The sequence below is a fragment of the Centroberyx gerrardi genome, chromosome 5 (assembly GCF_048128805.1).
Source record: "Centroberyx gerrardi isolate f3 chromosome 5, fCenGer3.hap1.cur.20231027, whole genome shotgun sequence".
NCBI classification, from domain to species: domain Eukaryota; kingdom Metazoa; phylum Chordata; class Actinopteri; order Beryciformes; family Berycidae; genus Centroberyx; species Centroberyx gerrardi.
The window spans coordinates 13,071,916-13,084,808 of NC_136001.1; the positions used below are offsets into that span (position 1 = coordinate 13,071,916).

General features: G+C 43.1%; 1 protein-coding gene across 2 annotated transcripts in view; it reads right to left on the reverse strand.

Annotated features, from left to right (window-relative positions):
• Window positions 1–4,279: 4,279 nt before the first annotated feature.
• Window positions 4,280–12,893, reverse strand: part of asic1b (acid-sensing (proton-gated) ion channel 1b) — a 147,346-nt gene continuing 138,732 nt past the window's right edge. For both annotated transcript variants that reach the window (XM_071903816.2, XM_071903815.2), the window contains 7 exons: window positions 11,483–11,633; window positions 10,399–10,455; window positions 9,687–9,840; window positions 7,261–7,352; window positions 6,831–6,910; window positions 5,917–6,018; window positions 4,280–5,022 (listed from right to left, as the gene is read on the reverse strand). In XM_071903816.2, the coding sequence (XP_071759917.1) occupies window positions 4,927–5,022; window positions 5,917–6,018; window positions 6,831–6,910; window positions 7,261–7,352; window positions 9,687–9,840; window positions 10,399–10,455; window positions 11,483–11,633 (732 nt within the window). In that variant the 3' untranslated portion in view covers window positions 4,280–4,926. The remainder of the gene's footprint in view (window positions 5,023–5,916; window positions 6,019–6,830; window positions 6,911–7,260; window positions 7,353–9,686; window positions 9,841–10,398; window positions 10,456–11,482; window positions 11,634–12,893) is intronic.

The window sequence follows — 12,893 nt, forward strand, 5'->3', positions numbered from 1 at the left end:
TTTGAATTGAAATCATTTTACATTACCTTATGTGAATGCATGTTATTATGCTCTATCACAAAAGTTGAATTGAATGCATGAACCAAAGTAATTAGGACCATTTGCTTTATTGTCAAACAGAACAGTGTTGCCAGTGACATTTGGAAAAAGAAAATGTTTCCAGAGTGAGAGAGAGAGAGAGAGAGAGAGAGAGAGAGAGTTGTTTCCTGAGGTTCCTTATTTCAGTAAGAGAACAAGTGAGAGAAAGGAGAGACCAGGTCCTGTAAGTCTGTATAGGCCAGCCACAGCCTATCAACAACAAACATGATTGATTGATTGATTGATTGATTGATTAGTTTATTAAAGTGTCATATACACAAGGTGCCCAGCCCACATGGTCTTACATGACACTACCAAGTAGTTACATGGCTGCACAACATCATAAAAAAAAAGAAAAGATTCAGCAGACAGATATCACACAAACAAAATATCTTGCCTTTTCTCCCCATGCTTTGCAAATGTCAAGTTTTTCATAATCATCTAGCCAAAAGAAATTCATAAAGACAGAAGTCATTTTGCTACACAACACATTTCTTAGATGAACATATGCCGGACAATAGAACATAAAATTGATCTCATTCTCAGTTTCGCCCAAATTACAAAGCAGAAATTTTGAAGTTTGCTGCTGTATTACGGAACCTCCCTGTTTCAGTGGCTAGTGGTAAATTGTTGAAAAGTTTAACATAACAGAAGGTTCTGTAATATGAGTGTTCTTGATATGACAGCATGTGAAACACTTTCTTATTACAGACACTAATGTCATTAAACTTCCCTCTGATTAGCAGGGAACTGCAATGGTGCAAAATCGATGCCATCCCATCTGTTTGTGTAGCTGGTGTGTTTGCTCTGACTGTGCTTGTTTGTGTGAGTGCATACAAGAGGGTGGGGGGAGAGGAGGGGGGGGGGGGGGGGGGGGGGGGGGGGTTACAATTTTGGAACAAGGTGGAACAAAATCCTCATTTATAGGATAGTATCTAATTTACTGCATTGTCCTTAAAATCTCCAGAGGGGATCTGGCATCCTCCGTGTGTTAGATCTCGGTTGATTAGGCTGCTCCTTTACAGGACTTATGGCAGCCTGGATATCCAACAAATGAATAAGGGCTCATTTCACTCTTTGAACAAATGAAAGGACGAATCGGGCGGACTCAAGTCTGAAGTCTAACGCGGCTTCCTCCACCGCTCTCTGAGAAACCAGTCTGCACTATAATTATTAATCCTCTTAACGAGCAGGATGCAAAGTCGAGCCCAGAGGAGCCCGGCCGAGCCTTATCTATGACAAACGGCTGGGCTTTCTAATTGCATTGAGATATCTGACAGGATAAATTAATACTAAGACTAGAAACGTGACTCATCTGACATGCTGGCAGGGATAAGGACACGGAGACGGGCTCGAGTGTCATTTTCCGCTTTAAAAATTCATCCTCTTTTTTTGTAGGCATAATAGGGCGAGTGGTATAGACCGGTCTGATGTGTGACTCGGAGTCAGCAGGGGAATGTCAGTCTTCCCCATTTATTCCTGAAGGGTGTTGGAAGACAAGAGCCACCGCAGCTATGGGAAATGATGGCACCGTGACACATGACACTGTGCATCACACCAGGCAGGAATACTGAGTGAACTCCTTTGTGATGATGTAACCAAAAGGATGTGATAACAGGCATATGGGAGAAAATTACCTCTGATTCAAACAGATGCTGAGTCTGTGGGCCACCTGACAGCCGAGGGGCATGATTAAAGCAGTGCATGGATAAGGTTGAATACAAGCAACAGAACAAGGTGTTAGTCTTATTAAAATGTCACAGCAAAAACATTTCAAGTTCCCTGCATCAGAGAGAAAAAAAACCCTTCTGTTCATAAATTACATACAGCCGCCTATGTTGATTAGCCTAGGGTGAAATAGCCATCCAAGAATGGCAGACAGTTTAGGGATACATTCCATTACTGAAACATCTCTCCCTTATACTGTTGGCAGATTGGCTGTGTGTCAAACAACAAGGTGAAAGCAAGGAGGGAGCAATGCCCAGTCATCTCTGATCTTTCAGTGGGGAGTGAGTAAGGGCAAATAATGATTTAACCTCATTCTCCCAGAACGAGCCACAAAAACCGCAGGGAATCCTTATTAATCCAGTCTTTTTTGGGGGCCCTTTCAGTTTGTCTGCACCCCCCCCCCCCCCCACTAAATCACACACCCCACCCCACCCAATCTGCTTTGCCCCTGCATCCCGGAGCCTTATCAGAATGCAGCGGGCGTCGTCTTCAGCATTCCTGTTGTTGGCAGGCGGCTCTCCTGTATAGTATCATCTCTGACCCTCCTCCAATCTTCTGAGTAGCAGACTGCCCCTCAGACAAAAACACAAATGCCAGCAGGAAATGAACTGCATCATCTTTTATTCTTGATTAATTTATCTTCTTGGCAGGTACAACAGAAAATAATAAAACCATCAGAGACAAAATCATGTTTCAGAAATTCAAAACAGGGGGAAATTTTCATGAGATTTTGTACTTGGATCCCAGGAGCCTTAACACTGCTATATTAATGCATGGTGACCCGCTGAGGTTTCTCTTCTGAATAATGAAAAATGAATGTGCGCTCACATTTGATGAAAGACGTTGATGTTTCGTTTCCCACTAAAAGAAAAGTTTCCAGGGAGGAATGATAAATAAGGTGAAAGTAAACTTCTTGTCCTTGAATAACCCTTAACTAACTGACTGAGCAACAAACATGATTTTGAGGCAGACCGTGTTTTAGGGGTATAACTGGGGTACAATTTGCACAAAGAGATGCATCACAAAACCGCTTTTCAAATACGAGTGTGGCAGTTGGCGGCACCAGATGTAAAGCACAACACAAGAAGCTGTCCAGAATGTGTAGGCTGCCGGCTGGATGGCAGACTGACAATCTTGATAAAACTTGTATTGGCTGTGCAGGATATTTCCCATCCATCCTCTTGTCATACAGTAGCTGAAACTGTAATTGCATTTCAGCAGTATGGAGCTCCAAAATACCAGTGTTGTGGCTCACAGCTGTTAAATTGCAGCACAAATGAATGGTTGAAGTAGATAAGCAATATCTGGCTTAATACAACATCAGGCTCCTACCCCCAAACCCATCACTAATGCTGATTTAATTCTCCGAAAATGTTGTATGAATGAAAACAGAAGATAATGTGGTGATTGGGGAAATAGAGATAGTAAAACGCCTTAGATGAACTGCAGCACACTTAATCAGATTTTCTGAGAGCTACTTTATGTGATTAAAAATGAAACTCTGCACTTCAATTGAAAAATAAATGTCTTTGCCACTGTTTACCTAGTCAACCAAACTGACAAATAAAGGCTTCAAAGTCAGAGTAAATTCACTGATAAGAAGAAAACCTCCACAGAATAGCAATTTCCAAAATGAGATTTAATTTTATTAATGATTTGTTAGCTAAATAGAACAGCCTATTACCTGGAAGATGGAGACTGGATTATCAGGCAATATTGAGTATGTTTTTTTGTATGAAAGGAAAACCAACCAAAAACAGTCTGATCAACACGATATTGATAATATGACAATATATCAAGAAGAATAGTACATTTTTCTTTTACATCACCTCTACATACTGGCGGTATTGTGCTTTGATAAGACATTTGCAACTAGAACACACAGATACAGAAAATTTTAACAGCCCCACAAAACTCCAAGGATTAGAGCAATCAACTGAGCTCGGAAATCTCACCTCATCCCGCAGAAAAGATAAGAGTAAATGAAGTTGGACGGGAGGCACGCATTCCCACACGCTTCGCGACTCATTGAGCACACATGGAAATGAAAAAAAAACAAACGAAAATGAAATTAGGTGCAGCTCATCCATTTGCACGACCATCAGACATATGTAGCTGTGCACGCACCCACAGATACATGTGCCCCCACATACACACACCACACGCACACGCACACACACACACACACACACACACACACAAATATATGGGGAGTATCATCTTCCTTTTCCTGTATATGTTCCAATGTGTATCTTTGAGGCAAACGTGGCAAATATATATATGTATATATATATATATATACTGTATATATATATGTATAAAAAAACAAACTTAGAAATAAAATGAAATACATGCACTGGACAAATACAAGCATGCATTTACAAGATGAGAAATGAAATGTTCACCATACATGTTGACTTAAATGGTAGATGTGTATCTCTACCACCATCACCATCACCATCACCATCACCACCACCAGTCACCCTGAACAATTTCCTACTCATCTCACTATGCCGACTCGAACCCATTATGAACATAGATACATTCTCATTATGAACTACACCGAGTCCGGCTGTTGTCTTGTGGAGCGTTTTGCAACAGTTACAGATGTCGCTACATGTACAGTGGAGTTAAGCAATATGTTTCCCTATATCCCCGCTACCAGGCCAGTGTTCTGCTGACAGCCGTGTGTTGCTGTGGTATATAAAGGCATGGGGCTCTTGTTCAGCCGTTGTCTATGGTGAGATTACTGTACATTTTTCCCATTTTTCTCGTCTTTTGAAAGAGAGGTCCGTGTTGGCAAGGCTTCTCCAAGAGCATCCTTTGCGGCAGTATTCCAAAAACACAGAGATAGAGGGTCCTACAGTGTTGTATGAAATAATCTTTGAATGTTCTGGAAATTTAACAGATATTTATATTTGGAATATGTTCTCCACTTTGTCCCCGGGCGAAAAAAGTTCTTTGTCGTTATTTGATTTGTCTGTTTTCTTCCCTCCGTGAAAAGTGCCTCCGTCAGAGTGTGACTCCACATCGATTCCTTTACTCTCCAAGTTGGATAGTCTTGTTGTATGGTTGGCTTTGGTTGCATAATGCAAGCTTTGACGCTTCGCCTGGATCCGCTCAGCATGTGAAGTCTTCAAAGTTACCTTGGCCCGGGTGGTGAGGTAGCATGTTGCCAGGATATGTAGATGGTGTACGCAGGTTCTCGCAAGGAGCCTGGGTGGAATGAGGAGAGAGAGAGAGAGAGAGAGAGAAAGGGAGACATGGAGATCATCAGGAAGGGAAAGAAGGGAGATAGAGGACAGGGAAATAAAGTTGTGACACAAAGTTTTAAGCTGAAAAGTCTAGCAGCGAGGAGGGAGGTAAGTCAAACAAGCAGAGAGGGAATCATCACACCCTGGACAAAACAGCCGAGTAAAATGTGTCTGGGATTGAGAAAACCTGAAAGTCATAAACAGGCTGCCAGAAAAACATAAAATAAGTACCAAGCCGGGTGAGGGGGGAGAGAGAAAATAGACTGAGGATTTCCTAGGAAATACATTGTCAAGGCTCGGAGTTAAAAAAATAACGGAGAGAAAGATCAAGGTGGATGGGAAGAAAAGATTACCGAGTAAACTCAGGAAAGCAGATCAGAGGAAGAGATCTCATCCTCTTTCCACACCCGGGCCCAGACTTACAATTAAAGTGCACCGGCTTCATTTACACTTGGAAATAAGTGAGCTGTCACACCTCCCAAAGCTTTAACGCTGGCCATCCCCACCGGTCCTGTCCACCATCTTTGATTAAATTCAAACCACTTTCCGCTCTCCTGCTCTCGCTCCTACCTCTCTCTCTCTCTCAATTTTCTCTCTCTCTTTTCCCAATCTCTCTTTCGCTCCATCCGTGTCGCTCAAGTTCTTTCTTTACTTCCCTAGCTTCCTTCATCTCTCTCGTTTTCTCTCTCTCTCTCTCTCTCTCTCTTTCTCTCGCTCTCTCTCTGTCCACCTCCATCCCCATCCCATCCTCCTTCAATCTGGCTGTTAGTCGAGACCAGTAAAGATAAAGAGAGTGTGTCCCTGTCAAAGCGATGCAGCCTGACACGGTGGAAGTACTTAGCAGCAGCCTACTGACATGGCGTTTCACATCATCCAGGCTCAACACGGCTCCCTGGTCGTTGTTGTTGCTGCGTTTGTGTTTCTTCTTCGAGCATCGACACAGCTTGAACTTGATCACCTGAAAAATAGACGAGAACACCCATCACTGACCTTTCAGATCGCAACACAATATCCTTTTTTTTTTTTTTTTTTTTTGTCCCCTCGTTCTGGACAGCATCCAGACGCTCTCTGTTCTTCTCTGGCTTTCCGGGTTTCTAAGCCCACGCACTTTGGAATTCTATAGGATTGTGTGAGCAGCAGTTCAAATGAGATTGATTTTTTCGCACATCTATAAATATGTTTCCCCATCTATTCTGCGCACGAGCAAGTAGGCCGGCGCCACTACAGTCCCACTTTATCTCAACCCCCACCTCCTCCTCCTCTCCCCGCCCCTGCCTGCCCACACACACACACACGCACGCACACACACACACACACACACACACACACACACACGCACATCATTTTCATTTCCAATCAAGCACTAACCAACACATGTATGGCAGTAAAAAAAATCCTTTTGTATTGCCAGTAGTGACGATGTATAAGAGAAAGCGTGCAGCAGAGAGTTACCCTAATGAGAACGGACGGACACTTCCTGACTAATCTAAAATATAATACATCCAAAATGTTAATGTATTCAGCAGCGCTGCCGTGACGCGTGTGTCCTACAGAGCCGGGCTGCAGGCGCTGTGGGACCCAACGTTCGTCACGCTTGCTAAAAAAGACGCTTGTATGGATGGCAACATTGTGTGAAATACTGTAGATTTTGTAAAGCAAATACCACCGTAACACCGCAGCAGTACAAAACCCATGTACTGCATTGACTGTATTATGGAACTGACAGGCTCTTCACATGAGGGGAGATATTTTTAAACACGGATATTTTACCTCATACAGATAGTCGAAGAGTTCGAGAATGGTGAGGATACTGGCTCCGATGAAGAGGCCCATCTGACCGCCGATGTCACCTGGAAATACGAATCAAACAAAAGAAGGCAAATCACAAATGTGCATTAATACATGTAAGAGGGGGAAAATCATGTTTGTGCATTCTGTATCATACTGTACATCTTTATTTAGGCGACACAGCGGTCTGAAAGGTGTGAAATTACATACAAAAATACAGATATATTTGTATAAACGTAGTTGAAAAGCCATGATAGATTAAAAATGACAGTTCTGTATCCACTGGGACCTGAACACCTATTATAAAAATTCATGCACTTGCGTTACTGTCACTTTGGATAAAAAGCATCTGTCACATTGCATATTGCATATTATCTATTCTTAAGTAGACACTTGACAGCCATTTCCTTACCCAGAAGCCCTGCCAGTTCATAGGCTTTCTTTTGTTCAATGGTCTCGTAGTTCAAGGCTTCAAAGTAGATATCCAGCACCAGAATGTTATCGCTGCAAACAGAGAGGGCAACTCACGTCTAAAGTCACACATTAAATTCTCTCAGTTTACATTTTATATGCTGTTTATCCAGTGTCCTTAGGCTGAGGAGACAATCGGCGAGTTTGCCACTTCCATGTTTTTTTAATCTGCAGATAACAGAGGAGATGCGTCATGTTGAACAAATAAACCTGCCGCCACTGGCTAATTTCCCCTAGGTGAGTCTAGTCATTGAGGAATACAAGGGAAATGATGACAGTTGTTTGATTCCACGTTGTTATTTCTGGAACTCGTGACTTCAGCAGAAAAGAGAATGGGGATTAGTTTGAAGAGCCCAGGGCAAAGCGGACTATTATTTTGATTCCTGAATATCCTCTCAGTCAGACTTCAATCCCCATCGGAGTTGAGATCAAAACTACAACTTGACTTTGTTCTTTTTTTGAACTTGCCGCAATGTTTTATCGCTATCATTTTCAGCCAAGACAGGGTGACGATTTGTAAAATCTTGAAAGAAACTCTGGTAAAGCTGAGGGACGAGATAAAACTGCCAAATGCAAATCACAGCTAATACAGTACAGATGGACAAACACAAAATGAAAACTGCTCTTTCTCTGCTCTTTCCATGCTAAGCGTGGGAGATCTATTTCCAGCTTCTGTAGTGTTACTACACAGCCTTTATCTCCACTAAAAACCTTTGTAACACATCCCTAATGAAAAAACGACCATAATTAATACACATATGCACAAGCTAATACAATTGTTTCCAACCCTGGTGATAGAGAACTAACACAGATGGTCGTTATCTCATCATTCCTGACATTCTTGGGCGTTTTTTCTTGATTTGCCTGACCAGTCATGCGTGAGGTGTCAGATTTTCTCATTGCTTAGAGGGTTAATGTGCAATACGTCTGACCAGAGCTGCTGTCATACAGTGAAGTGAGTCTGTGTGTGTGTCTGTGAGTCTATACACTGTCTATATATATATGTGTGTGTGTGCGTGTGTGTGTGTCGTCTTGTGGGTGCAGCAGACAGCAGTCAGCCGTGTCCAGTGTCTGTCTCTGATTGTGCTTCCCGGCAGAAAGACAGTCCACTGTCACAGACTTCAGTTTCACGCCACCAAACACTGCTCAGCCCAGATACCAGAACTCTCCCAGCTAATATTCATCAGCCTGACACTTGGAAATCTGGCCAGTCGAAAAATGAACTGGACGGACTCACATCTATCCACAGGGAATTAAAAAACGTTCTAACGGGAACAGTGACGAGTTACGCGGCGCTCTGCATACACATGGCAAGAGTTATTTTGTCCTCAACAGCTCCACTGGGGATGATAGATAAAAGATTCAGCTGTTATTGCACCCTCTCCTCATTTCCGTGGACTACTTTTGATCTTTTCAGTGTATTTGGCAAAGGCACACTCAATGCTTGGCTAATTAATCAAGTTAAGCGTTAAGGGTAGAGGAGCAGGTTTGTGACCGGAAGCTCCTGATTCAGTTCAGGGGGAATCTGGGTTTGGGAAAGTGAATGACTACCAACCTCCTAATTGTTGAGGAGCCCTTGAGCAAGACACTTTTTTTTAGGAATACCTTAAAACAATGTTAATTCTATTGAAAACAGCTATTGGCAATTTTGGATTGGTGGTGTATTTTCTTATTCTTTTAATTATCTTATTCTTCTTTCTTATTCCCACAGATAACTAACAAAACACAGATGATGTGATGGCATGTTGAGATATTTCCAGTGCAGCTACAAAGGAGTTTAATGGCAGAAAAATGTTCAGCTACCTAAAACACCCACGGTAAACGTCAGATTTTGGTGTCAGCTCCTCAGAATCAAAGAGCGAGGGCTTCTTTCTAGACTCACTATTTTGCACCGATGATATACCTTACATGGAGAAATCCACTGCAGAAGAGGCAGAGATAACAATTTCTCCACTGATAGTAGCCTCATTGGTCCATAATGCAGTGCAGCCACAAGAGTAAAGGACTTTCAGCTTTTCCCCCTGGGTAAACTCGCTCTCTTGCTGTTACTATAATATAACTATCGCTATTGCTCTCTCCACATACACATTTAGCCCACAGCTGAATGCAAGTTTACACCCCTTCTCTTCGTGAAAAGGCATTTGGGAAATGTAGGAAATCACTAACTGAAGTGGCAGTAGATGAGGCAGGTTGAGGGAAAGTGGTTACATAAAAAAAATGAACACTTCATCACAGAGTAGGACTGGTTGTACTGGCCAGCTCCAAGGTGTGAATATGTATAACTGCATGAATGTGAAGTAGAGCAGTGCTGAAGGAGCCAAACCCTTCCCTGGATAAATAAACGCAAAAAAAAAAAATATGACTTACGCTATGTACTGCTCTGTCTTGTTGAATTTCTTGGCAAGGTACTTGGCTGAGGCTTTGCTGGGTATCTTGACAAAGGACATCTCTTTACCGTAGCGCGTCATGTTGCATGGCGTCTCGCACACACAGTAGTCGTTGTCCTTCTCGACCAGGAAGTCTAAAAAATGGAGCGAGGAGGAGAGAGAGAGAGAGAGAGAGAGAGAGAGAGAGAGAGAGAGAGAGAGAGAGAGAGAGAGAGAGGGAGAGAGAGGCATGGGTTCAGGGGAGATATGTCATCACCACAGGACATCAAACAGAAGAGTGAGGGACGTCAAAGAACGCGTGTTGAGAGTGTTGTGAAAAGAGACGGGAGACCCCAGAGAGTAACGATACAAAAGAACGCACAGACGGACAGAGTCAAACAGACGGCGGCAGACGGAGGCCGACACGTGAGAGAGACGGTGTCATGAAAGAGCGAGAGATTGTCAAGACAATACAAAAACAAGCAGGAGAACAAGAAAAGCCTGAAAGCTATCAACTGACGGACAGACAGCAACCTACAGGAGAGTTTGAGGGAGGGAGAGGCTCAATTCAATGCCTGAGGAACACGCTTATCTGCTCGGATCTGGGGCTCTGAACAGTGGGACACACTCATACATACACACAAACACAAGTGTATAAAGGCGTGCACACACACACACACACGCACACAGAAAGTGCTGGGTTATCTCCTTACCCAAGGCAGGATCTGCACACTCCTTGTACTGCTCCGGGGTGCAGTACGGGGCATCTCCTAAGGACAGGCAGAGGAAACACAATGTTCTCAGTCTGAGCAAAAAAAAAGGAGCAGGGGAAGAAGGGGTTCAAAAAGGAAAGAAGGATGAGGAGATCTGGGCTTGTAATTAATTTTGTGTCAGACTGTCATTACCGCTCTTATCAGGACTGGATATTCTCTGCAAATTTTGATCTCATCTCCTAATTGATTTCATTAACTTTTGTATAGTTTCACTGCTTCCCTTCATCTCTCTCGGTCTCTTTCACCCTTGTCCCCATCACCCTCTCCATCTTTCTCCCCCCCCCCCGGCTCCCTGGCACTCAAGCCATCCCTCTCCCTCTATCAGGACAACACAGGCAGAAGACATGTCCTAGATGGAGAGCAAATTAGCTCCCAGCTGCAATTATTCATTGCATGTGGTTCATGCTGGTTCATGCTTCATGGGAGAGATGAACAGGAGCAGAGCACAATCCAAGGGGCAGAGGAATCTGACTGTGGAGCTCTCGATAGACTGACATTAATTATATGCACAATCACTGTAAGATACCGGCTAATCTTGATCATCACACAGACAGATTGTCTGGCTGTCTATACGCACATAGCTCTGAATGCGACCCTGATTGGAGAGTGGGACAGTCCTGCCGTAACAATCACTGGATAGGTGAGGGAGGGTTAAAGGAGGCCAATCGAAATATTTCCTCTCTGCCAATTTCACTTTCAATTCGCTGTCTTAGATGTCACACGGTGATTAAACGCAGAAGATAGAGAGCAAATGCCAGCTGTAATCACTGCACAAACACAAAGTGAAAACAGTTGAGTTTTCTGCCCCGTTGGAGTGTGAAAATCTCTCATTTTCTCCAAACGCTGGCACTTGCGGAAAAAAAACCCCTGTTTGTGCCTTAAGAATTGTTCTCGTCGCCATTTAAAATGAAACCCTCTCCCAGCGGACTGTAACAGCAGTTACTATAACGCTCCACATCTGTGTGGATGTACGCGGCAAGGTATCCGACAGCGAGAAGGAGTCAGAAGCTGTTTTGGCTCCTACCAGGCATATGGACCATCCTGCAGTTGCAGTTCTCCACCAGGTAACGCGTCTCACAGTCGAGTCGGCAGGCCGTGATGCTGTACGTGCTGAAGAAGTCTGAGTCCATCGGAGTGTCTTTGCAATCCCCCCACGGTGGGGGCAGGAAGGTCAGCTAAGAGAGAGAGAGAGAGAGAGAGAGAGAGAGAGAGAGAGCGGTGATGTGGAGCAACAGTGCAGAACCACTCCAGCAGCCAGTTTGAAGTGGGAATGTTGACTGAATGTAGAGTAATATGTATAGTGTGTATACATACAGTATATGTAATCCTGCAATACTGTTGACCTTGTACTCTATGCCAATATGTACTGTGATGAAAAATCTGTACTCATACAAATATTAACTCTGTCTACATGACAAATTACTACACATTTATTGCACTTGGCAAAGGAAATTAATCTCATTCTGATTCCATGGTGGGTTCTTGTGTACTCAGTGGTTTTATTTGTGGAAGCTTCTCTCCTATGTCTCTCAGTCTACTGCTATGCCTTCACTGGATTGTGCCGTTCTTCACTCAAAAAAAGGGAATGGTATATGGTACAGCTCTAGTAATATAAGATTGACACTCTAAACTGCTTGCTGCAGGACAGGCTTGGTGCCAATTTCCCTGTGTTTTGACCCATAAAAACAAATTTTGTGCCCGTCTTTCAGGAAGAACCTGTGTGACAAAGAATGCATTTCTTGTAGTCATTATTCACTGTGCGCAGATGCACTTGAGGGTGCAATATGTGCATGTATGGAAGGAAGTATACTGAAAACATTCCCATAGAGTGCATATTTAAAACAGTGTATTAAAATGAGAACTATTCATTTACATTTCAAGCACCAAACAAATGAGGTGCCAAACTTCATGCATTAAATCAAGTAGGTAGCTATATAACGCAGTTTCTGTTTCATCAATTCAAACAGTGCACCACTGAGTGCTCAAATAGCGATAAATTAAAGGCCAGTGTTATGATTTAGAGACCTGCATTTTACAATTCCTGCTGGAGTGTAAGATGCAGCCACGTGCCTCACCGACAGGATTTGGTTACTAATAACCCTGGGCTATGTTCCACATGCACATACAGTATTTACACATGTAGACACACGTACACACACTCAATAAAACCAGACAGCTCCCTCTGAAATCTAATCAGGAGTCTATAATGGTTCCTCTATTTGTTGTCACATCAAGGACGTCTCACAGTCAAACACAACATAAAATCCAACAGAGCTGGACAAAATGTGATGAACACCAATTGGTATTTTTCTGTATTTGTCCAAATCGTCATGTGGACCACACCTGTTGGAGGAAGCATTCGACTGAGTAATAGTTTTTTATGCTCGGAGGCCCTGTATTTAGACCCCCCACATTTTCAAAAGCTGTACTCAGCC